Source organism: Panthera pardus, unplaced genomic scaffold (assembly GCF_024362965.1).
Source record: "Panthera pardus isolate Hobbes unplaced genomic scaffold, ASM2436296v1 HiC_scaffold_1, whole genome shotgun sequence".
In the NCBI taxonomy this organism is placed as follows: Eukaryota; Metazoa; Chordata; class Mammalia; order Carnivora; family Felidae; genus Panthera; species Panthera pardus.
Genome location: NW_026526654.1, coordinates 78,958,826 through 78,984,075, shown reverse-complemented (window position 1 = coordinate 78,984,075; position 25,250 = coordinate 78,958,826). Strand labels below are relative to the sequence as shown.

General features: G+C 44.7%; 1 protein-coding gene across 7 annotated transcripts in view; it reads right to left on the bottom strand.

Moving 5' to 3' along the window:
• The window catches only part of STARD13 (StAR related lipid transfer domain containing 13), a 183,428-nt gene that overhangs the window by 1,319 nt on the left and 156,859 nt on the right, over positions 1-25,250 (bottom strand). For 2 of the 7 annotated variants that reach the window (XM_053900376.1, XM_019447803.2), the window contains exons 6-14: positions 24,718-24,888; positions 23,431-23,647; positions 15,617-15,815; positions 10,198-10,408; positions 9,258-9,372; positions 8,213-8,434; positions 7,000-7,217; positions 3,336-3,512; positions 2,622-3,092 (exon numbers count right to left, since the gene is read on the bottom strand). In XM_053900376.1, the coding sequence (XP_053756351.1) occupies positions 2,867-3,092; positions 3,336-3,512; positions 7,000-7,217; positions 8,213-8,434; positions 9,258-9,372; positions 10,198-10,408; positions 15,617-15,815; positions 23,431-23,647; positions 24,718-24,888 (1,756 nt within the window). In that variant the 3' untranslated portion in view covers positions 2,622-2,866. The other 5 variants (XM_019447796.2, XM_019447802.2, XM_019447792.2 and 2 more) reach the window with 5 other exon arrangements.

Below are 25,250 nucleotides of genomic sequence, written 5' to 3'. Positions count from 1 at the left end.
TCCTTGTATTTGGGAGAGGTACTGAAGACAGGTTTTCCGCTTACAGGATGAAGCATGAAAATCAACATATATTTTTATAGAAAATAGGAAATATTTAATGTATATAAATTTATTTGCCTTGGCAATTATTTACAATTGATGATTGATACCAACAATTGAGGTAAAAATATACATGAGGTATAAATATAATATTTAAATGCAATATCATATTTTATTTCCATTGGCAAGATAACAATGAATAAAATACTGTGGTATTTGACAAAGAAGCTCGATGCATCTTTTCCCTCATTTTTCCGGTTTTATTTTTTTAGACGCACTAGGTTATGCAACAGTGACATGATTAGTACGCGCGCAAAAATGGGAAAGTCAGGTAATTTGAAGAGAAGGGGGGGTCATGAATACAACCGTATTGGTTTTAGTACCCTCTTGTTTCCCAGAGTGTGGTCTTTGGGCCAGCAGCATAGGCATCCCCGAGACTTGTTCGAAATGTAGAATCTTACTCCAGACTGCCTGAATTAGAGTCTGCAGTTGATCAAGATCTCCGGGTGATTCGTGTTCACGCTAAACTTGGTGATACAGTACGATTCATCCGTGTGTGTCTAGCGTATTTTCCAAACCCCTAGGATTCCATCTCTGGACCAGTGTTAAACTAGATTAAACTTCATTAATCTTGTCTATGCATATTAAGGTAATCCAACATATATGGTTGAATTTAAGATGCATGGCAGAAGTGAATTTGTTTTCCTCACGGAGCATTGCCCAACTTGAAAATTATGGGTTTGCTGGCCACTTCTTTGTAGGCAAGGAAATGAAAAATTCCCAGGTCATAATTCAAATAGTATGATTTTCCTTGCACCATAGAGAATTCATATATAATATTTTTATTTCTCTCAATAAAAGAATTGCACATTGCTGATAGGAAAAACATTACATAATAACATAAATGCATAACAATACAAAAGAAAGGGAAAACACTCATTTAAGGTTTTTTTTTTCCTCCCATACCAGTTGCTAAGTTATGATGCCAATCTTCATGGATTACCAAAGAAAATCTCTTCCTGAAGCCAAGCATAATAACTTATCTTTCTCTCTACCGTTGTCAAATTACAATTAACAAAAAAACTCCACAACTTAAATCCATTAGCAATGGGTTAAGGAGAGTCAATCTGCTTAGTCTATACAATAATAAATAAGTTTGGGTCAAACGTGTAGGTAGCTTGACAGGCTAATGAAGAAATATGAAATTAAGAAACCTGTTTATATTTCTAAGAGTTCTATTTTCGCAGAGTACAGTTTTGGTCTTATCGTTAGTTTAAAACCCTGTCTTTTAAATTGCAAAAGTTTAATGAATTATATCTTAAGAACATCCTCCATGGCAAAATAAGAATTCCCTGAAGCTGTAATGGTCCAGGACTCTCAACTGACCATCGCCTCCCCCTGTCTGGTGTCCAGAGTTAAATTCAGTGCAATGTATCGGTAAGAAAATGCCGATTAACTGTGACCAAATAGGCCACTGGTCATACAGAATGACATTTAGGAACATGATAAAATGTATCTATGAAAACTCGATAAAACACAGAGGCTCCCTTGGGCTTTGACTATGCAAAGGCTATTATATTTGGCTCTAACCAGCAGGGCAATGAAGTTCTTGCAGTCACTTGCCCTGACTCCAGTGGCCCGTGGGCATCTGACATTTCACCAAACTGCATCCGGCTGGGTCCACTGGCTACTGGCAACCTAGCCTTATACTTGGTCATGACTTCTACTCCACTTCTGTGCTTTTAAGAGGAGTAAGTATTCTTTTCCCAGCATTCTCCAGCACTCCAAGCTCAGTTTTTGAAGGACGCAAGCAAACTGACAACACATAACAACTTTCAATGTTGTTTTCCTTTGGTTAGCTAATCTTTGGTTAGACATCGGGGCCGACCGACAGACTACACATTTTCATACCTGGGTGTTAGCAGCAGGACAGTGGGGGGCTGGGCCCAGAGCAACTCGGAAAGAACCACATGAGTGAGGAAGGGACTCACTGAGTCAGATGCATTCCTTTTCAAAAGACGCAATTATATATAAAATTGATACTGTGCATATATACAGTGAAGATAGAGATATACACACATATGTACATATGCTATACATACATTTATTTACAGTTAAAAGTACGCTTCTTAGAAGCCTTTAAATAGCAAATTAGGCAATGCACAAGAAATAATCTATTTAATTTTAAGTAACATAGATAAATGTTCTGATTTTTAAAAATATTATATTAGTAGGGATGTAGCCGTCTCCAGGAAGGCTAGGAAAGTTCTCAGCAATTCTTGCCTCTTCAACATTCCGACTTCTCAGTGTTTCCATTTTTAAGCATTAACCACGTCTCTCTCTCGCTCTCTCTCTCTCTCTCTCTCTCTCTCTCTCGCTTTCTCACGAGCAGCCTCTCCCACAAGTGTTTCCGTTCACTTCCTCTTCCCTGAGTTTGATGTCACACTGGGGAAAACTCAGATTTTAGTTTCTGGACCCTCAGCAATGAGGGGCTGAAAAGAGTTTCTAATCCTGGCAACTTCTGCTGCACACAGATGTCCGAAGCCTTTACTGTACCACTCTGGGGAGTGACCTCTGTGGGGACAAAAATGAGAAAGGAAGTGGGAAAGTCTTTTTCCAAACCTCAGCATTTTATCACGGCAGACTGGGCTGTGCTGTGGCCCGCACCTCGGGGCGCATGCCTACAACTCGGGGCTGACGCCTCGAGGGTCTGAGAACCTCACTCTGTCATCAGGTGCCTGGAAAATGCCTTTTTGGCCAAGTATTCAGTCTGTCTCTTCAGGGTTCACTGGGTGCTTCGCAGCAATACCATGTCCCCAGAGAAGATTCAGACTGAATTCTGGAATTCACTGAGAACACTCAGTGTCCACGGACCCAGACCAAGAACCTGTTCGGCATCGTGAGTGCCTTGACGGGGTCGGAAGGAAGTAAGTTCGTTTCTTCTCAACGCACGGCAACAGGAGGGGGCGGCAAGAGGAGAGCAGGCGCGACAGAAACACACGAGAAGGGGACTCGCGATCGCTGTGCTGCCACCAGGCGTGTGTTCGCCCTGCCTGAGAAGCACACAGAGTGGGAACGGCACTGAACGTAAAGAAAAGCAAAGGGCTGCAGGAGAACGTCAGAAGCTTGGGAAGGAGGGGGAAAAGGAAAACAGAGAGGGGGAGCGATCACCTATGAAAGCACGCGAACGGCAGTGAAAACACCAAGTAGGGTGGAACGGGGGATCGGGACGACGAACGGCGCCCTGGCGACTCTGGCCCTTGAGTGAGCCTGGCGTCCCGGGAGGGCACACTTACTTCAGGTCTATCCTGCAGATGTGGGTCAGTCTCGATTTGCCGGAGCCACAAGGTTCTATCAAGTACTGAGAATCCATCACCACGGCCCGCACGCCGCCCATGAGCTGGGCTTCCTCGTGCTCCACGGAGAGGGACACCAGGGTACACGTTCCTTTGGGCAGGTCCGTCTTCCAGGTCCTGCGGCAGAGCACCCAGCACCCAGGATTAGGGCCGAGAGAGAAAGAAACACCTGGGCGCGGCACTGAGGTTCACGCCTCTGTTTTCCCGCTCAAATCCCAATCCTGGTTACTTCAACGGACGGTTTCCAGAAGGGTGTGTAAAATCTTTACAGTACAGTTCAAAGCAAGGGTCTCAGCCCTCCGACCCAGAGGCCAGAAATGGTTTTGCAGCTTTCCTTTTATTTTTATTTTACTTTATTGATTAAAAAAATTATTTAAACCTTTTGTTTTAATGTCTGTTTACTTATTTTAAGAGACAGAGACACAGACAGCAAACAGGGGCAGGGCAGAGAGAGAAGACAGAGAATCCCGAGCAGGCTCCGTGCTGTCAGCGCGGAGCCCGACAAAGGGCTCAAACCCATGAACTGTGAGATCATGACCTGAGCTGAAATCAAGGGTCGGATGCTCACGTGACTGAGCCACCCAGGAGCCCTAGTCTTGCAGCTTTCCAGTCTGCCTCTGGAACCCCAAATCAAGGCTGTAGAGGTTCCTGGCCATTATTGAACGGTTGGTCTTACGGTTTTAGAATTAGGACTTGCCCATTCAATTCATTCAATAAACATCTCCTGGACACGTGAGAAGCCACTAAGAACACAAAGATACACAGCCAAGGAGGACAAACAGACAAACAGAGCGACATCTAAAACACCAAAGTGAGTGCAGTGATGAGGCTATGCACGGAGTAATCTGCAATCACGTGGAAAGGAAGGTGAGGCTGACAGGGGAAGGCTTTCCGGAAGTGATGCTCAACTCAGCCTTACAGGAAAAATGAGCTGGTGTGCTTGGCCTGAAGCGAATTAGACACATGTGGACTGCTAATTCTTTTCAAATACCTGAGTGGCTCCTAAGCAGAACAAGAAAAAAAAAAAAAAAACACAGTCGATTTGACTCCAGCAGGCAGAGATGCGACGGCGTGTGTCCGCTCAGTATAGAGAAGACCTGTCTCACAAAGTACACTCTCCAAAAATGAAACAGGCTGTCTGAGGAGTAGGAAGTTCCCTGTTACGGGAGCCATTCAAACCGAGAGGGGGCTACCCCTTGGAAAAATGTTGCAGACGGAAATCAGGAACTGTGAGAGAATCTGTGTAACCATCATTTCTACCGTAAGACACAGGTTTCATTATCATAATCCCAGTTATTTACATCACCAATCCCCTCCCTCGCTTGGCCATATCTTCTATAACTTTGTCAGCCCTGTCCTACTATACCAGGAAGAGAAACTACTCCGGGTGCCAAGCAAGACCTTGGGAAGAACAAAGCCCTATACAAACGCTTAGCAACTTCTCCACGGGTGGGACCCTTCCCTTCACGTGAGATGAAGTGATTAGCAATAAAAACTGGAAGTTGTACAGATTTGTGGGGGTAAAATGGAAAAATCCTCAGTAGCTACCACTGGAAGCTCCTGAGGATCTAGGGAAGGAGACAAAGAAGTAAATGTGGGGTCCTGAATGGAGACCAGCTGCGTACAAGCTGGTCTAGAGAGGGAGACACTCTGAACAGGAAGCATCTCAGCCTTGTGAGCTCCTCACCATATGTGTCACCTTCTACCTTCTTGTGTCGGAACCACCTTCTACCTTCTTGCGTGGTTAATTTTCTCGAGCGTCGAGGTCTTCTTGCTCAGAGCCTCATGATGCAACCACTTTCTCCTTCAAGTTGTGGATTAACTATCGGTGTTGTGAGACTCTGCCCTAAGCACTATGTTTAAAATTCAATCCCTTACTATCCTCCTATCTTCCTTATCCCCCCACCCCAAGATAAGGAACCTGATCCCCTTACTCATTATTTATTGATCCTCCCTCCCGGATAAAATGCCAACCCCAAGAGAGCAGGACTGCAGTCTCTTGTATTCACGGCATTATCCCCACAGACTCCCTACGGTGCTGGAATGATGTCCTGTACTGAGAAATAGGCTGGTGGGACTGCGGGATGGATAGAAGGACGAGGCTCCAGGCATGGACTCTGGCCCTCAACCTCCTCCAAAGGGAGGGAAGAGGCACGCTATGGCACGGCTCCATCCCAGAAGAACTGGCTGCCATCCCAGAAGAACTATTTGCAAGAGTGAAGATGTGAACTTTAACTTCCACGAGATGACTAATGTCCCAACAACTGTGGGACTAAGCCACCCTTAAAACTGCCCACGTTCTCCACCAGGATCCCAAGGTTGCTAAGATAAACACATATATTTCGGCAACAATGACCCTTAGAATTCAAGGTCCCAAGGACCAACTCCAAAGGCATAAATAGCCTGTGTGAAAAGTAACCTGTGGTTTGCCATCAAAACTAGTTTCATAAAGTATTTGAAACAGACGTCGGGGAATTTCACTAGTGATTCCTTTTCACTGCTAATCTATGGGAAGAGACACTGTCTGCCACCAGTTATCAATAAAAAAAAGCATATATTGGTTTAATTACACTTTATTTGGTTTCTTGGCATCCTCAGTCCCTGTCCTTTCTGATTCGATGCTGACTCCCCAGCCCATGTGCACAGCTATACTCTGCACGCCTCCTACTGCTGGCTGAGCACCCCTTCCAAACCCAGAGGGCAAGGGGCCAGAACTCAAGCCAGAAAGCTATCAGAAGCAACACCTGAACAGAAGACACAAGGCTAGCAGGCCTGTCAGGCCCTGAAATCCTCCTGGATACCCAGCTGTCTGTGCATAGTTGGGCCTGAGGCACAGTTGGGCCTCGGGGCTGTGCCAAGGTTTCCACACATGGCAATGAATTATGAATCTCTGAGGTTGCACAGATGGATTTTGAGGTTGCACATACTTCTGTCTTAAGAGGTACACACACCAAAGACTTGCTTCCCCAAGGGAGAAAAGGCAAAATCAGGAGAAAAGTCAGAGGCAATTTGCATAACATGGCAGCAAGTCCCACTGGACCAACAGCAGCTTATTCTCGGGACTCTGTTCTGAGGAAATGAGCAGTATTTATGGCCTAATAAACCGTCTGCTCCGTAATGAAAGGGGCCAGAGGAGAGCCCAGCACAGCTGTAAACTGGGTGAAGGAAGCAGGAAGTCGGGCATAAATACAACAAAGTCAGATGTCGCTGAGGGCAGCAAGCACTGGCTCAGAGTTCCCAGCAGAGGCTGAACTTAGGTGATAGAACTGTGCGAAATGTTTAAATATGAAGCTCTTTTTTTTTTTATTTTTTATTTTTTTTACGTTTATTTTTTTAACGTTTATTTATTTTTGAGACAGAGAGAGACAGAGCATGAACAGGGGAGGGGCAGAGAGAGAGGGAGACACAGAATCCGAAGCAGGCTCCAGGGCTCCGAGCTGTCAGCACAGAGCCCGACGCGGGGCTTGAACTCACGGACCACGAGATCATGACCTGAGCCGAAGTCGGACGCTTAACCGACTGAGCCACCCAGGCGCCCCTAAATATGCAGCTCTTAATCTGCTTCTGGAAACAAAAACATCTTAAACCCTAGAGTCAGGCTTACCTGAGAACCACGAAGTCCCTGGAAGGATGGGGGGCCATGCTGTTCAGCACGTACTGATAGATTTCTGTTTGCTTGTCCAGAGTTTCCACAACCTTCCACTGCACAAAATCCTCATCCCACAGGTGACGCTCTCTCAGCACACGATTCAGAACCACCGAGGGGGGCGCTTCGACCTCCGCAGAGGCCTTCCATAGCTTCAGCGGATGCCCGTCCCCCACCTTGGGAAAGACACCATCGAAGGCTGAAGGGGCCAACTAGTTCCAACGAAAACCTACCATACTTCACTGGGCGCTCAAAAAACATCACTGGTTATGTCACTGGGAAGTGATTCTGCATATCTCAGGTTTAAGACGTTAAGATGTTAATCTTTAAGCTTAGAAGAAAAATAACAGTGATCGTACAAATAATCTCCATCAACACACACGGTATTTACTGTGTGCCAGGAAAGATTCTAACCCATTTGATTTTTAAATAGCCCTCCTCCAACAGTGGTAGGAATATGTCCATTATGCAAATGAAAAACCAGGCACAGAGAGGCATGTGACTTGCCCAATGTCACACAGCTAAAGGACAAGGATAAGATTGGTACTCTGTACTCTGATTACATGCGCCAGGGACTGCTTGGTGGTCTCTAGAGTGGATCTTTGACCTGTTTGTGTGTGTGCCAAGCCCCATGGACAGAGTGGCCTTTTTTTTTTTTTTTTTTTTTAATTTAAGAGTGAGAGAGAGAATGCTAGTAGGGGAAAGGGGCAGGGGGAGAGAAAGAGAGAGAATTTTAAACAGGCTCCACACTCAGTGTCTGCCTAACATGGGGCTTTATCCCAAGACTCTGCGTTCATGACCTGAGCAGAAACCAAGAATTGGACACTCAACCATCTGAGCCCCTAGGTGCCCTAGAGAGTGGCCATTTTTATTTATTAAAAAAATTTTTTTTTAACGTTTATTGATTTTTGAGACAGAGAGAGACAGAGCATGAATGGGGGAGGGTCAGAGACAGAGGGAGACAGAATCTCAAACAAGTTCCAGGCTCTGAGCTGTCAGCACAGAGCCCAACGCGGGGCTCGAACTCACGGACCGTGAGATCATGACCTGAGCCGAAGTCAGACGCTTAACTGACTGAGCCACGTAGGCGCCTGAGAGTGGCCATTTTTAAAGCAAAACAAATCCCTGCTTGTTAGACATGGGGGTAATTTTGTTACAACCCTGAGATTACCTTTTTGAAAGCAAGATCTGTATTGTCTGTGCTGGAGCACGTGACCCAGCCTTTGAACTTCTCCTTGGCTTCTTTCTGGAGCCCCTGGACGAGATGTTCCAGGTACATATGGAAAGTTGCTCCGCTCTCCTCCAGCTGGGACCCCAGGTCTTCTAGAGTCGGAGCGTGGATCTCAGCCTCCACGTAGGAGTTATGGGACTGGGCTACCAACTCATGTGGGACCTGAATCAACGGATGCACACAAGACCAACATACTGAGCTAAAGAAATGCTGAAACTAATAGTTAGAGAAAGCAAAGTAATTTTGTCAAAACCCACAGTGTGGGCAACGGGCCTAGCGCCATGGGGATAGTTTCCCAAGATCAGCAGCAAGGCTGGGGTGGGGGAGTTTCCCAAAGTCAGGAAAAGCAAATATGTTTCTGAGACTACAGTTATTATCCAAAACATTGCAATGACTTCCCATTCATTCTTTCCGTTTTCCTTTTAACGTATTTTTCTTCGGTTTGGCAAAATGTGGGCTCAGGAAACTTAAAGCACATAGACTTAAGAGAAACATCAAATATGAGTCAGAAATAGCTTTACCTTTTTAGCACACTTTTCCCATTTACAGATGCCAATTCCACCACAAAAAGTATGCCAGCAGTCTACTTCAATAACTTCTTAAACACATCTGTGGCTACACTCAGAGCCTGTCATTGATTCTTGGTTCACAGAACCAAGAGGGTTACGCAGATGTTGAACCTAATCAGGTCCAAGTTAACACATCCAACATAATTGGCTGGCTGGCCTCGAAGCTGGCAATGGAGGGCAATGGAACCGTTTTCTTGAAAACCATCATCACGGTAGCCCCAGGTGTCTAACTGTCAGGGCCTCAGTGATACAGGGCCCCTCACGCTTGTTGGGGGCAACGACCACAGCTACGTTGTGTACTACTGTCATCATAAAATCAGGAACAAACACATATAAGCCGCAAATGCAGCAACGGTTCCAAGCATCTTCTCTGGCTCCAAGAGCTACGAGGAAGGCTGCTGGAAGCGGTTACTCACCTCGAACAGTCTGTCGCATTCTGTGATCATGTGGGCAAGCCCCTGAGCCGCGGCCAGGTTCTCACTGAGGTCCTTTTGATCTGGCTTCCCGGTGGCATATTTCTTCTGTATGACTCTATAATTGAAGGACAGAGTTGTAAGCGGATCCCAAACCCAAGAGCTTTTCGCAATCCAGAGCTTGTCCCTTTTGTTTTCGGTTCCTGTCCAAGATGCTAATCCAGATCCCAGACTTTCTCATTTCCAAATAAAAACAATGACCACACAGATATTCTGAGTCAGGGGAAGAGTCTGACAGCTCATAATGAAAAACCTTGGAAAAATACAAGGGCAGGAGTAACTGCTGGGGGAGAAATTTATCTATTTTTTCCCAAATTTGAAACCACGTCTTTACAGGCTGCTGTTCTCAGGTCTTAAGTCCTGCTTTTTTCATAAGAGATTGTAAATATGACTTCTTTCCCACCCACACACTACATACACACCAGAACACAATGCCTCAGGCTTTCTGGATGGCAATGGCCATCCTTCAGTACTACCTGGTTTTATATCTGAGCACATGAATTAGCTCACCTTGAAACATTTTCTTTCTTTTTTTTAAAGTTTATTTATTCAGAGAAAAAGAGCGAGAGAACGAGCAGGGGAGGGGAAGAGAGAGAGAGGGAGAGAGAGAATCCCAAGCAGGCTCCATGCTGTGAGCGTAGAGCCCCATGCAGGGCTTGAACTCACAAACTGTGAGGTTGTGACCTGAGCCGAAACCAAGAGTCGGATGCTTAACTGACTCAGCCACCCAGGTGCCCCTTGAAACATTTTCTGATTATAATAAACTAAATGCTGACAAATCCCCAAACTGAAGTACAATACTAGAGTGTTTTTTGTTTGTTTGTTCGTTTAATGAGCTATGGGGAATATCTAAGGATTATGGCTGTTGATGAGAAAAACCCACCTGGGGGAGCTTTCTTTCTTCAGTAAATTAAGATGAAAGAGGGAGGGGGCCAGACACACAGCCAGGTTCATGGGTGTCATCTGATTCTCTTCCACCGAGTTGACCACGTCACTCAGGAAGCACAGCAGCGTCTGCAGGACCTCCCTGCTTTCGTCGGCCAGCAACAGGACGGCTGCCTGCACTGCTTGCAGCCGCTGCTCCTTGGGGACATCTGCAGAAAGGCGGGTGGCGGGTCATTAGAGGAACAGCCACAGGAGGAGCCAGCTGGGGGCCCGTGAGGAAGCTCCACCTTCCCGGTGTGCAGACCCTCTCAGAGATATGACCATCACCGACTACCATGGCGACAGCCACTAACGGCACAAAGAAGTAAGTCACCGCTCAGGCCTCACAGCTGCTGAGAGGCAGAGCTGGGACTGGAACCCAAGTAGTCCGGCTCCGGACCCGCTGCCTTAACAAGAAACGCTGTTTGGCAAGGAACGGCCCCGTCCTGGCCTTTCACGGTCTCTGAGCTAGCCACCTGCTCAGCTGTTTGCAAACTGTTTTTCTGCTCTGACTGCAGCTGGCGGCTGGCCGGGGCACGGTCAGCCTGGCTTCCCTCATGTCCACCCTCCCACCAGACAGCTTGGGAAGCACCTCTCAGGAGGCCCAGGGCTCCGGGGCACGTGTTTGGACACCACTGTGTTAGGGGACGGCGGCCTCGCCTTTCCCCACCTCTAGCAGAGGAGCCGGGCTTCGATGCCAGCTTGGCGCTATTAACCACGAGTGGTGGGACGGAGCTGGCTGGCCCTCTCGAATGACTCCTAGAGGCTCGGCTCCTTGAGGGTCAGCCGGACACATCTTCCTTTCTCCTACAAGTCCCCCAGGGCTTGGTGCAGAGGGAGTGTGCTGTTGCTTCATGCGGTGACCTAGTGTCACGCATTTCAAAATCTTGGGGAGTATGGAAGTTGAGGTTGTACTTGGGGAAGAGGATCCAGGTTGACTAGGGTGATGGGGAGGGTCTGGCCGTGTCGGGCCACTCTCCTTCAGGGTGGTCCGTGTGGGGTGGTGGTGGTGGGTGCTGGCCATGCAGGTTCAGAAGGGTGCGGGCCCCAAATAGGTGATGTGAACCGAAAGGGAAAATCCCAGCAAACGGATGCTAGGCACTACATTATGCTGCCCCCTGGCTGTGTTCATTACTGATCTTTTAGGTCTGACTCAATGCCCTTATACCTCTGACTCTGAAAGACCCGGTCAAGAATTCACTCTGGTTACATGGTCTTTCTTAAAATACCATGTTCTAGAACAGGTGTCTGCAGTGGGGTGTCTGTCCTCTGAAGGGGTGGAGGAAATGCGCTTGTGACAATCCTTGACATGAGAGAAGAAGATATCAGGATTTTCAATGGTGTTTATGTTTTCTCTCATGCTTTAAAAATACTGACTGCGTACGTTTTATAATGTGTATCATAGTATATCACAGTATATTTCTACTATGAAAAATAAGTATACATGCTCAGATATTTACTAGTGGTAGGGGTACATGATAAAAAACATTGGAACCTGCTGCTTCAGAGGGCCTGTGGTGTGACCTTCATCCCGGGTCTGGATCCTCTCCATCATTGTACATCCCAGGGCTGGGTACCCTCTGGACCCCAGTCACGCAGCAAATCCACATTTCTGGAAAAGCCTGCTGTACAGTCAATGTTTTAGAAACCATCTCGACCCCTGCTACGTCCACTGTGTAGTGGCACAAGACAGCCCGGGGTTTAGTAGAAAAGAGCCATTTTGTTCAAATTATAGCAGAAACTTTTTCTTTTTTCTTGCTTGTGCTGAAACAGAAGCAGATGCTTCAGGCTTGTCACTGAAGTGTTATAAATTCAGCTGAGCCATTGAACTGCTTTTAAATATGCTGCTTTGGCTAAGATGTCTAGTGTGTGCATTGTTTAACTTCAGATCGCCAATATTCCACAACAAAATTTGTAAGAGTCATCTGTCATGGCTACATGTTGTCTCAACTTTCTCTCTAGTCACTTTTCCCTTTATCTGTCAGAAAGGATCTTCTATTATTTTCTATAAAAATTGTTGTGAAGGTCAACTATTAATCCCTAAATTCAGCATTCATTTTGAATCCTATCCTCTTTGACCGTTCTGTTACATTCGGCACTCGTGTGGCTCCTGCCTCTTTCTCAGCTCTCGGGAGACTACTCTAGACCTGCATATCTAAATGTTGATAATGGCAACGATGTGGATGGCTATCGGCATCTCAAATTCAATGTCCAGTTGATTCTGAACACCTCTCCTCTCCCTGCTCTCAAACCAGCTCTCCGTCCCCTCTTCTTTTCCATATTCTCCCAGTCACCAAATGTTAGGACTACAGAGTAGTCTCTGATCCCTCCATCTTTCTCCCTCCTGTAGACCAGTGGGTTTCAAATATTTTCATTATCCGTCCAAACTCCAATTAATCATTTAATGAAAGTCCAAGAAGCAACATAGCTAAAATTAAAACTGCCCTGGAAAAGGGGAGGAAGAACGGTCCCTCTCTTTGACTCTAGAGTCTATCCACGGAACACTGAATTTCCAGTCTCACTGCTGGAAGTCACTGCAGGTAACCCAGTGCTTCACTTACTGTGTTAGCTCACTCACTAACCCCCGGTTCCTGGACAGTCCAATATCTCTTGTTCACCACTTCCACATTCATGGGTCACAAGAGCAGTTCTGATGGATATTTACCCTTGTGGCAGACACAAACATGGATGCCTATTCAACATCTACTCCCTCTTTCTCCCTCTACAAGAAAACACACTTTCTGTTCAGGTGCGGGCTGCAATATGCTCAGGGAAGGTGGGTTCTTCCTGCAGACTAGGGAATAACCATGCTGGCCTAACTCCCAAATGGTAATCCTTCTCTTTCCAGTGACTGATTGAAGGGAGAAGGTATAAATAATTTCTGGCCTATGGGACCAAGATAAATGCTAGGAACTTTTGTAAATGTATCTCCCTGATAAAAAGAGACATTTGCCCAAGGAGAAGCCCTTCTGCTCTCTTCTTGACTTTGAATGTGATTTGGGGAAGACATGATAATTATAAGTTGTGGTAATCATAATTCTAAGTTGTGACCTTCAGGGGATAACCAAGAGAGGCTGACTTCAAGCCTGGCATCACTGAGCTGTGAAATTAACCGGCTCTGGAATTACATAATTCCAGATTTCTTGTCATGTGCGATTGTATGATTTTTTTTTTTTATTGTTTAAGCTATTTGTTGGATTTCTGGTTCTGTCTTTATAGCCGAGAGCATTCTAACTGGTAACTCCCTCAACAACACCCAAGGGTTGGTTCCTCAATGCTTAATGAATCAAGTATGAACTCTTTGCCCTGATATTCAATGCCCTTTCTTGGTATGGACCCAGTCTAATTTTTCAGTGTCAGTGGTCCTACATCGTACAGTTACCACTCATGCCAGCCAGATGAATACCTTGTAATTCCCTGACACATGCTCATGCTATTTGTATAACTCAACAAGTGTTTCTTCCATAGCCCAACCTTCCGTTGTGGAACCAAGTTCGATTCCTCATCTCAACCTCCTTGGGTTTTCTTTGTAAGCTTACTGTGGAATTTCTCCAATCTTGCTGCACGGCAGTTATTTATGATATGTCTCACATCCCTCAGTTGTAAGATCTTTAAGAGCAGAGAGTAGGTCTTACCCATCCATATCAGCTGTAGCACTCAGCCCAGTGTCCTGTGCATAAGAGGAACTTGGCAAATGTTTGCTCAGCTAAAATAAACCCTGCTTTGATCCAGTTTCTTGCTGGTGAGTCTCAGAAGGGGCCAAAGGGATTTATCTCTTGGAAATCATCTGGCTTTAACCTTAGACTAGTGTCAACCCTAACCTGAGAACTGATTAAATGTAAAGAATCATATATGATAGTTCCAAACCATGAGGGAGGCTTCATGGCAGCTCAATCTCTTATGGCAACAAAATCATAAACTCTCTGTGTTTGGGCTCACACAACATGTACCATTAATTTAACTTAACTTATTCACTTTGACAAAATAATATTTATTTAGTGGGTCATCACTTTATCCTGTTTTTACAAGTGGTATTTATTATAATCCCTTTTGGATTTGCAATATCGTAGGCTCCTGAAACACATTTAGCCCAGAATTCTCTATAGCAGGGATCTTCTTCAAACTGGATGAATTCCATGTTGAGTCCCAGTTCAGGTATATTTTGCTGAACACTCAAAGTCCACAGCCAAATATTTTTTTTCCTAAAATATTGGGACTTGGACCATTAAAATAATTTATAATAATAATATTATTGCATCCAGAAAAGAGTCATGTGTTCATTTCTAATATCCCCCTTTGCTGCTACCTTCAGAAGGATATGCTACCTTCAGAAGAATAAAAAATTTTTTATTCAATGGTTATTTTAATTATTGGGGCTTTGCTGAGAATTGTCAATTTAGCATCACTTAAAAAATTCCAAGTGAAAATATTACTTACTTGAATTAGGCCTAAGCTTCATTTGGTTTGTTTACTTTTCACCAATTAAAATACATTGTATTAAGATACATTTGCTTCTTATTTCTGATCATTTGGCTTTGAATTTCATATATCCCAAGGAAATGTTTATTTTAAAAAGATAAAATATATTTTTTAATGCTATTCATTTATTTTGAGAGAGAAAGCATGAGCGGGGAAGGGCAGAGAGGGAGGGAGAGAGAATCCCAAGCAGACTCTATGTTGTCAGGGCAGAGCCTGATGCAGAGCCCAAACTCATGAACGGTGAGTTCATGACCTGATTTGAAATCAAGGGTCGGATGATTAGCCCGACTGAGCCACCCAGGCACCTCTAAAATTAAGTAAGTTTATAAAAACATTTATATACCAAATAAATTCCATTGTGTCCCCTTTGCATTTTAAAGTTATTAAAAGTACATCGAAAGTTAGTTTTAAATTTTTTTTTTTCAACGTTTTTTTATTTATTTGTGGGACAGAGAGAGACAGAGCATGAACGGGGGAGGGACAGAGAGAGAGGGAGACACAGAATCGGAAACAGGCTCCAGGCTCTGAGCCATCAGCCCAGAGCCTGACGCGGGGCTCGAACTCACGGACCGTGAGATCGTGACCTGGCTGAAGTCGGACGCTTAACCGACTGTGCCACCCAGGCGCCCCCGAAAGTTAGTTTTAGATCTTATGCAAAACCCTACTGAGAAGGAAAACTTTGATGTCAAAAAGGTATTTTCAGACCCGTAAAATATGGCCTGGAGATTTCCATATCAAACTGTGAACAAAGTTTACTTTTGGAAAGAAGTGTAGATGATAACTTTCATATATTTCTTTATGGATTTATGTATTACTTGTACAACAAGCACTCAGTCTGCAGAATGTTTTTACGTGGATGTGTGCGCATGAGAACAGTGGTCTGCATGGCTTCCACTTACACTGATAGATGTGGAGGAAGGTCTCGCTGAGCTTGTTGGTGAAAAGAGGCTCTGGGAGGTCCCGGAAGAACTGTTTTACCATATCCGCCACATCATAAGCAGATTGGTCCTCATAGCTGACATTCTCAGGGAAGCTCTCGTTCATCTGACGTAATGCATGGATTCGAGATTTCACGCCCGATTTTCGAAAAAGACCCACCTGAAACAAGTCACAGGGACGTGTTAGCGAGGCGGCCCTGGCCCCAGTCATTCTCTTCCTAAAGCAAGCAACCTGGGAGTGATGAGAGGGCATGGAACCAGGACCAGAATGAGTAGCAATTGCTTCCAAACTGGTAAAACCGTGAATGATGAGTTTAGTTACTTCGGGCAGTAGTTGAACGCTGACTTCCTCTCCCATAAAATAAAGATAAGAATAATACTCCACCCCACAGGGCATTCGTGGAGATTAAATGAGAAAATGTGCATGACAGTGTTTTGTAACCTGTAGCCTTCTAACACACTAGATGCTATCATGGCATTCACTTATCCAACAAGCAATGATTAAATACCACCCTATCACAGGCATATTTACAGTTGCTAGGAGCCATTGGTGAGCTGAGCAGGCCAGACAAAATTCCCTGCTGTCTGGGGTTGATGCTTTAGTGGGGGGTTTTGAAAAAGTTTGGTCAATGGAAGGTTTGGTGGGTCCCAGATAAGCAAGCAGTGCACCTTTGGGGGAGAAGTTCATCGGGAATATGCTCATGAAACAAAATAATACCATAAACATGTATTTTGATTTAAGGGTCTTATTTCTTGTTCTCCTTTGGAACCCCTGTAATCCTCCCTATGTATGTTTCTCATATGATGCTTGGCACCCATTATTCTACCTGGTTACTTATGTGCATAAGCTGTGGCTCTAGTGAGGATCCCTGGGTGGCATTTTTTTCACTTTAAGGCATTGTCTTATGTAGGGCTTAGATTCCTCTTCTCTTTGACATGTAAATGGAGAAATGGAGCAGTAAGGAACCAAGGGGATAATGCTCCTAGTAGGAATGAGTTGAGGTGGAGCAGAGCCCCAGGAGAATGGAGACTCCTGCCAGGGTCGGCAGGTTACACTCTTGGCTCCTCAAGAGGCTCTGCACTCTGGACTTGCCTCTACCCAAGAAATGACTGAATTTCTCTGGGACCCCTGGTTTACAGTGAATTTGCATGTCTGCTATTTTTTTTTTAATGTTCATTTATTTATTTTGAGAGAGAGAGAAAGAGAGTGTGTGCTTGCGTGCACGTGAGCAGGGAAGGGGCAGAGAGAGAAGGAGAGAGAAGATCCCAAGGAGGCTCTGTGCTGTCAGCACGAAGTCCAATGGGGGGGCTGGATGCCACAAACCATGAGATCACGACCGGAGCCGAAATCAAGACGCTTAACCGACTGAGCTCCCCCAGGTGCCCCAGCATGTCAGCTATTTTTAAGTGCCTGTAGGGCCCGGAGTTGCTCAAACTCAGTCGTTCATTCAACCCTCAATCTCTACTCTTCTCACTCCTGAAGGGCTCACAGGTTGGCTCACTTCCAAAAAGGTGGGGAGATTTTGAGCAGTCAGACAGGTAAGCAGCCGCACACCGGTCAGCCATGGCTCCTCCTCCCTGAGCCTGGGGAAACTTTCAGGCCATGTCAGCGGCTGCTCCGTGTGCTAGGCCAGGCTTGACCCAAGTTCAGGTGTCTGAGGAAATCTCTCCTGGTTATTGCTCTAAATGGAGAGCTGTCCTAATTCCTTTAAAGTACAGTGACAGCAAGGGGAGAAGTCTGAGCGATGAGAGAATACTCAGGTTTTGTACACGTCAGCGGAATGGATCGCAAAGGACATCATACGCTGCTACGTTTTGTGGCAATAAAAACCGAATCCTTAGTAACACTTTTTTTGCATTCCCAGGCTTAGCACCCTAATTCCACAGATCAGGAATATTCAGGCATATTGTCACTGAAAACATTAATTGCTTTCCTTTTTATTTCTTAAAGTTTGGAATGTCTAGAAAATGCAAAACTTCGCCGCACTTAGACGACTGCTTCAAGAATGCAAAGGACATTTATCACCCTCTGGCAACGGCTCCAAACTTCATCAAAGCGCCTGAGAAGAAAGCACGTACTGTCGAAAGAAAAATTCAAGGTGTCAGATGAACGATTACTAAAGTGAGGTCCATCCTCAGCCTGGTTACATTCTCGACTTCTCTAGTTCTGGAAGGAGGCCCAGGACGGTGCCACGGGGCTGTGCTCCACGGGAGTTCTCAGAATCGAAGTGCCTGGAGGGTGAATTGTGGAGTATGACTCACAAACATTTATCCTCCTGTGAGTTGGTATCATTCCGCCTGAGAATTCCTATTATTTTCTTAGCAGCAGAGGACTATTGATTGGAATCTATCAAGAATAGAGCAGATAGGTGTTTGTGGGTAAATTACGAGCATCCCGAGTCTTGCTGGCTTCATCTCTGGGTGAGTACCGACGTGCACGTACAAACACATCCCAGCAATGTTTTCCTCGTATTGTTCCGTTTCCAAGTTTCTTTCTAGTTTCAGCAAATATTGTTATTTTAATTATTTTAGACATGTCTGGAGCTCTCCAGCTGCGGGCTCTCAGCTGCTTGTTCTGACTTAGATCTCACAGGATGTCCAGAGGGCAGTCAGGTATTTATTTGTTCTGCCTCAAATTCTGACAATAACCTTCCCGTCCCACCCTTATCTTCCAGGGATGTGGGAAATATCTGTGGGATCTGTGGATTTTTGTTGGAAGCACAGAAGGAAATTTCTTTCCTAAACTTAATAAGGAAAAGGTGGTCTGAACTCAGACCAGATTCCAGATGTAGTAGCTCAGGATGGCAGAAGGGAAAGGCAGAAAGAAACCCCAGTCTTCAACCTTAGCCCTACACTGATGAAAAAACTAACCTGGGAGCCACCCTACTTCCTGACTTCTTGTTACAGGAGCTCATGAATTTCCTATTGGGTGCGCCATTTTGGGACTGTCTTCTTCTGTTCCTTGCAGTGGAAAATTCCCAGGACACAGTGACTAGAAGATTCTTCTGATGGTGTAGAGACCCTGAGAATAAGGAGAAGTCCACCTACCTTCATTAAGCAACCATGGCGGCTGGTGTGAGTGACTGGCAATAATCATTTCTTTGAAAAGTTTTCAAAGGAGTGATGAAATTTGCACTTCTGGTGAAAAAAAATTTTTTTTTTTTTTTTCTGAGTGAAAACAGAGAACCGAAGAAACCATGTTAAAGCTGTCGCTTCTAAGGGCAGCCTTGTCATCACTGTGGATGGGAGGCTGCCCCAGATCCCTCAGCTTCATTATGAGGAAGACCCAAACAGTGTGAAATGTCTTTCATTTGCCTCTGCGCCTGTCACTGCTGGTAGTCACACAGGGCCCCATGCTTGGTTTCATTCTCTGCTGTCACCGTCTTGAAATTCTTAATAAGTTATGAACAAAGAAGCTCAAGTTTTCATTTCGCACGAGGCCTCGCAGGCTCCACAGCAGGTCCTGTTCTCGTGTGCCGCTAAAGCACGGCTCCAACACCCTCTCCAAGACGGGAAGACTAGTGGTCAGCAATGCAGAGTTCATTTCACAAGCATCTTGCATGTGATCTCTCCTTTCACAAGTAAAAGGGTGAGTGGCGAGCGTTCCCTTGGTCCAGTTTTACTTTCCTCTCTTTTGTCTTCCACCTAAAATCCCAGCTGTGAAAAAGCAGACTCAAAGTATAACCTAGAGAGGCCCCAGAGCATCATTTATGTCATCTGAGGTAGACAGCAGGGCCATGATGAACAGGCAGCGCGTACAGGGCACCTGCACTGAGTAGGAAGTGTCTTCCCAGAATAATTGGGCTTCTAAAACTTACTGTTCCATTAGAATGAGAGGTCGGGCATGAGTGCTGCATTAGAATTCAAATTTCATCTAAATAACATTAAATCTCCTACTTGGCATCCTTTTTATGCTAATCCATTCAATACTTAATGATGTTTATCAGGACTTCCATTTCCTCTTCTTCAGAAATGTGCTCAGCTAATGAAGAAAGGTTGGTTTTATGCAGAAAGAGAAAGGTTCCTAAGTACAGGGTGCGGGGGGTGGGGGTGGGGGTGGGGGGGGTGGGGGGGGTGAATGGAGGAGGGGCGGGTTCTGATTCTGAGCACTGCAGGCTTTGCCTCTCCTCTCCCTGCGGTGGCTTCACATTCATCAGGATGGGCATAACCTGTGCTTCTGTGCGCCACTGATTTAGGGCAGAAATAAAAGCTCAGCCAACAAAGCAAGGCTCCTCTCACACACTGCTATGTCTGAATACAAATGGTTCATAATTGAAGGCTGAACTTCCTTATTTCATCTATGGGCAGCTGCAAGGGTGAAAATGCATACACTGTGTTTCATCATCTATAAACTGTTCTGCACTTGGGAGTGTAGGAGGGGAAATGTTGGCAATGTTTCAGGGCCCCGGGGGGCTGCGCTCAACTGTTGGTGATGAATGCTTATGTTTGAGGTGAATGCTTAGCATGAGGAAAAGGGGTCTAGCTCATGGTAGGAAGCCTCCTTCCCCGGGGTCCAGGGCAAAGCCTTGGGAGAGTCTTGGATGGTGGTTCAAGGGAACCATGTGAAGGGAGGCAGCACAGAAGCCAGTTAGAGAAAGGATGTTCTGGATGCTCTGGTTTCCTATGACTCAGGGGCTGAGATCTCAAGATCCTGTGCAGACCTAAAACTTTTCGGTTCTAAGGAGGTGCTACTGGTGAAGAAGGAACAGTCTAGAGTGATGCATGTTCCTTCCCTCTTACTCTTGTCCCCTCTTTCTTTACTGATTCATTCACTTTTATGTGCTTTTGTTTGCTCTTAGAGTCTCTAGAATAGTCTTCCTTTTAAGCCTGGTTTTAATTTTCCATGTGTTTGTCTGGTTTTCCCTTGTGCCCTTGTTATTGCCACCTTCCTTCTTCACCGGGACCAGAGGGGGGGGGGGGGGAGTCTCTGTGTGCTTTCCACACTCTGTGATGGTGAAGGGGAGGGACTTACAAGGTGGGGAGCCCTGCAGGTGTGGAGGGCTTCATGAAGTCCTAACTGGCTCTGGGGAAAGTCCCGTTGACATCTTATGGATTCTTACTTTTGACTGATACAAGAGAGGGTTGCCTCATTCATTTTGGTTACATTTATAATCGGTATTTATGTCCTCGAAATCAGTCTTTTGCCCACAATGGTTTGCCAGCACACTGTTTTCTCAGTAAGGCATTCTTCCAGATTTAAAACACAGTTAGAGGCTTGATATGGAGACCGGGAATAAGCCAGTGAGCCAGGATTGAGGAGATTTTGGTGCCTACCATCCTTCTCTCGATTTGTATGACTTTTCCTTCAGATAGGAGACTAGACCCAGTAACAGTGGTCTTACTGATGTCATCCATGATTCAGAATCTACAGGGGTCCTGAGTAGTTTCCAGTCTACACTAAAGGAGTGAGTAGAACAGTGGTACTGTAATTCATTTACTCCCATCCAACTTTGTTCAAGAAAGAATTCAAGGTGACCTATAATGATCTCTAAAATGTATAAGGTACAATTAAATTAAAGATAAAAGATAAGAAAATTTGAGCAAAAGGAAAATAAAGATGAAAAGGGCAGCCAGAAATGAGGTGGACGTACAAAATTCATGCCAAATATTTACATATATTTACTACAGGCAGAATATACATTTGGCTCTGATCATTCTAGGAGCTAATATAGAGAGGAAAAAATACCCAGTTGTTTTTAATATTAAAAAAGCTAAACAAACAGACTCATCATCCAAAAGAAACACAATGCTTTCAGGTGTTGGGGCCAGAAAAAGATTCTTCCATTATCACAGGAAGGCTATCACCTCATGTAATAACCAACATCATCGACAAACAAAGGGTATGATGCACAAAGAGAATGATGCATTCATCAATGAGTTGTTTAGGGCTATTTCTCAAAGTGTCCCTTGATGCTGGAGATGGCATCACCCTAGATCCACGGGGACAAGCAATTCTAACAGGTGACAGCAGAGTGGAGTTTTTAAAAACCTGGACTCTGGAGTTGGCTTTTCAAGCGAGTGTTGGCTCCACCATTGCCACCTGGGGGACAACCCCACCCAGGGTGGATATGGCATTAAATGAGGCAGTGAAGGTAAAACACTCAGTATGATGCCGAGAACATGCTGGGCATCAAGAAATGTTACTATTATTGAGCCAATTGCATAGATGGATTGCATTTGCTTTAGGTATTCCTGAACAAACACTGTTTTCCCTTGATAGAGCTTTTGCTGAGAAGCATTCACTGGCCATGCATTAGAATGTCTAGAACAAAATATTTTTTGTTCTTGGGAAGGCAGAGCCAAAAACTCTAAGGCAATTAGCCAAGAGGAAGGACGCGTCTCGTAAACCCTTAGGAAAACTGAGAAGCTTGGAAAAACAGGTGTCTGAAAAAAAGGTTACCCTCCACAAAACACAATCTTGGGTTTTGCGATATTCATAGATGATCCACCTTTGATTGGTGTGCAGTTTGGTAAAAGCTCTAAAATTAAAAAAAAATAATAATAATGCTTAAGTAACTGGATTCACTGGTTTGCTCTATTCAGATGTTATTCACAAGTCAGTTAATGCTGGGGTATCTGCTGAGCACCACAGTTATAGAAAAGTGGTCTGTTTCCCTTCTTTCTGAGAAATACCAGGGAAGCTACTAAAGCCATTTCTCAAAACAAAATAGTCCTCACCATGACAGTAACAGCAGCCACTCCTGCCCTCCACTATGCCATCGAAATAAATGGAAGAAATGTGTACTTGTACATTCTCTAACTTAGGAGTGGGGAGGCAAAAAGGGGATCATGCATCATATGAAGAAGTTACTCCTATTAGCTCCATTGAAAAGTGGTACCTGATTCATCAAGAGACCATCCTGATTCTGACTGCGATCTCAGTTTTGGGGTAGTTACAAGCATAAGTAGCCAGGATCTGTGAGTTCATGTAGCTCAGCTCATTCCTATTCACTGAGGCCAAGGCCAAGGGTAAATCATTAAAAGGTGCAAATAATCTCAGGTGGGCATGGATTATTCACATGGTATTAAAGGGTATGATGCACAAAAGCCACTGTAGAAGACTTACCTGAAAATACCCCCACTACTCCAGGGTGTAATTTATCAAGTGGGAATATGGCTCTTTTGGGGGGCAGGATATTTAAGAAACTAATGGGTATTAGTTTGGAGGAGCAACGGGTTGGCCTAGTAAATTACAGACTGGAATGCACTCTGGGTCCAATCATAGGCCACCATTATGGCGGTTCCCAAACAGTCCTGGAGACAGAAATCGATCTCTGAATATTTTATTTAGCATTTTAATCAACTCTACAGGATGAGGGGATATTTGACTTAGCTGACATCATTTTCAACATTTACTTGCACATTTAAAAAGAAATAAATTAATTCATCTTTGGTTTAAGTTTTCCTGGTCATGGTGCTGAAAGAATGATGGAAAGGGGTGAAACCATGCTGTGAAAACAGTGGCGGCAGTCGGCCAATAATTAAAAGGAAATGCAGTGTAAAGCATAACTCCCAGTTTCTGGGGAATGTAAATTTGCCAGCACAGGTAGAAGCTATTAACATGAATTTTCACTCAGGACCTCATTCAAGTTGCCAGTGAGGAAATACCTTCAAATAGCTTGATAAGGATGTAACCTGGTCAAATTCAATGCTGACATATAAAGATCACAGTGCCTTTTCTGTTTGGTGAGGCACGTCTTATCTGATACTGGAGGGATCGGACTTGGTCCGGCATTCCATAAATGCACGCCTGTGTTTGGGATGTCCAACCATACCTGATCGAGGCAGTTGTTACGCAGGTATCTGAGTGCTTGCTGAATACTCTGAGGCAGGGGCTGTCCCGTTCTCTGCACGTGAACTATGAGGGGAACACCAAAGACAGTCTTGTCTTTGTAATCAGGAACTTTCATCCTCTTCATGAACTTTGGAACTGACCTAGAATTCACAGAAACCAGGTCACGCGAGCCTCTTGGGGCAGCCTGTGGGGAGAGGCTGTGAAAGCAAGCAAGAGGGAAGCCAAGCTTTTGTTGGAACAACCAACAGACACAGGGGGAATTCAACATCTCTCCCTTAATGAATCACGTTACATGGAAATACTGTGTGTGCCCCTTGCCTATGTTAGATGTCTAACTATTAAACAGCATGATTCATGTTAGCGGGATGGATTTATGGCTCTGTTTTCAAGTCAAGTGGACAGCCTTCCAGTTTAATTGTGAATGACACTTACTGTCCCCAGTAAGACAGAAGAAATTTAAAAACTATGAGAAGAGGAAATTTAGTTGGGGTTGGGGGAGAAAGGAGGGGAGAGATGATGAAGCACTTCTTGGCTACGTTCTTACTTTTCTAGAACTGGTCGAACTTTTTAAAGGAAATTTTAATACAAGCATATATTGATTTGACTCTGCCATTTATAACTTCCTAAAATATTTTTATAAAGGCACTTTCGATCCTTCTCTATACATAATATATAACATAAGACGATTAATGACATATTTTATATTTTTTCAAATCCATCAACTCATCTAAAATAGGGACTTACTTAAGGTTTCAACACATGCTTTTGTCAGTTCCTTACTATAAAGGTTCACTGCATATTCTTGTTCTTATTTGCCAGTGTGGTAAACGCAAAAATGTAGTTGAAGAATCAAATGCTCTTTGAATGAATCAACGCTCTAAGTGTTGAGCTCTGCCCTGCTCCAGAAGGTACGAGTGACAGCTGTTTCTTTGCAAGCTGCCAGAATTATTTTATGGCCAGTTTATTTTTAATTCCTCTGTTCACTATTAATCACCCTTTGCTGGTCTTTGTTTCCTTCTTGGAGCCTGACTGCTTTCCCTGGAAACTAACAAGAGAGCTACAGATAAAGCAATGCTTCCTGCAGGCGACATCACGTCCCCGCTGCAGCAGCACAGAAGGCAGACAGTAAGGCAGAGCTCCGGCATGGTTTCCAGGAGATCGGAACGAATGGCTTCTTCAGAAATCAGAACTTAAATACTGAAGCTTTGGCAACTGTGTACTTAGCTCTCGAACAAACGATCCCCTCCTAAGTGACCACACTACGCACCACGTCCAGCCGTGTTTATTGGACAGGGAGTACTTCTCCATGATGGCCGTGAGGCGAAGCAGTGAGAAACGCTGGAGCAGGTTCAGCTGGCCGGCTGTCTGGTTGCTGATGTGGGGTGCCGTGGACGGCTGAGGCTGGTGCGAGAGCTGGAAACTATTCCATCGGAGTCGCCTTTACCGGAAAGACCGTCAGAGAAGCCAGTCACAAAGTGGATATGTCATTGGAAAACACAGGATGTTACTAACTTTTAAGTAGCTAATCAAAATAGTTTTCGAGCCAAGAAAATCACAAAGCAAATGGAACAGGAGACGCCAATGTACAGAATGAACAGAAGAAACCTTTTTTTTTTTCAAGTCTGATAATGAAAAAGGTCATTCTCTGTTTTGTTGGGAGGTTTTAAATAAGTGACATAATACATTTTATTTGTTTGTTTATTCCTAAATTTGCTCCCAAAGTGTTGAAAGCGGCTGAGACGGTGTATGTATAAGTGTGTGTGGAGGGAGAGAGAGACGCAGACAGAGAGCTCGAGACAG